This window comes from Macrobrachium nipponense, chromosome 6 (genome assembly GCF_015104395.2).
Source record: "Macrobrachium nipponense isolate FS-2020 chromosome 6, ASM1510439v2, whole genome shotgun sequence".
In the NCBI taxonomy this organism is placed as follows: Eukaryota; Metazoa; Arthropoda; class Malacostraca; order Decapoda; family Palaemonidae; genus Macrobrachium; species Macrobrachium nipponense.
This window is the reverse complement of record NC_061108.1, coordinates 137,583,288-137,584,235: the sequence shown is the minus strand read 5'-3', so window position 1 is coordinate 137,584,235 and position 948 is coordinate 137,583,288. Positions and strand designations below refer to the sequence as shown.

At 37.2% G+C, this 948-nt stretch overlaps 1 protein-coding gene across 1 annotated transcript in view; it reads right to left on the bottom strand.

Annotated features, from left to right (window-relative positions):
• Positions 1-520: 520 nt before the first annotated feature.
• LOC135216659 (protein SON-like) overlaps positions 521-948 on the bottom strand; it is a 34,764-nt gene continuing 34,336 nt past the window's right edge. The window contains exon 2 of the mRNA XM_064252045.1: positions 521-926. Coding sequence (XP_064108115.1) covers positions 521-926 — 406 coding nt within the window. The remainder of the gene's footprint in view (positions 927-948) is intronic.

Here is a 948-nt window from a genome sequence, read left to right as displayed (position 1 = left end):
CTAACCAACAATTTGCCAAATTGGTCGTCCATCTCTCTCTCTCTCTCTCTCTCTCTCTCAATATAGCTGTCCCATTCGATAAGCGTTAAATCAGTTTATATGATAAATACAAACTCCCCCTTTTTAATTGTTTTGGTATATTGTGTAATTCATACTGGTGAGCGTATTAATACCGTTATATATTTCATGTAATTGTTTCACAGGTGTATAAATGAATAGCGTTTTTCATCCAAGTATTAAATCAACTTTTGAAGTAAATGGGTTGAATTATTTTTTGTTGTTGCTAAACCGAGGTATTCAGATCAACAGACGGATTAGTATTGTTATCAGTACATCATAATAATAATAATAATAATAATAATAATAATAATAATAATATAATACTAATAATAATAATAATAATGATTTATTATTATTATTATTCTATTATTATTATTATTATTATTATTATTATTATTATTATTATTGATAGAAAAATACAAGGAGAATTTTATCGGGTAGTGATGCATTGCACCTTCGCTTAAACTTTTGATGTTCCACAGTCCAAAGTTCTGCAGTCCGACGTTCCACTGTCCAACGTTCCACTGTCCAACATTCCTCTGTCCAACGTTCTCCTGTCCAACATTCCTCTGTCCAACGTTCCACTATCCAGCGTTCTGTAGTCCAACGTTCCTCTGTCCAACGTTCCACTATCCAACGTTCCTCTGTCCAAAATTCCTCTGTCCAACGTTCCCCTGTCCAGAGTTCCACTGTCCAATGTTCCACTGTCCAACGTTCCTATGTCCAGCGTTCCACTGTCCAGTGTTCCACTGTTCAGCGTTCCACTGTCCAACGTTCTGCTGTCCAACGTTCCGCAGTCCAACGTTCGTCTATCCAGCGTTCCACTGTCCAATGTTCCATTGTCCAGCGTTCCTCTGTCCAACGTTCTGCTGTCCAACGTTCCGGAGT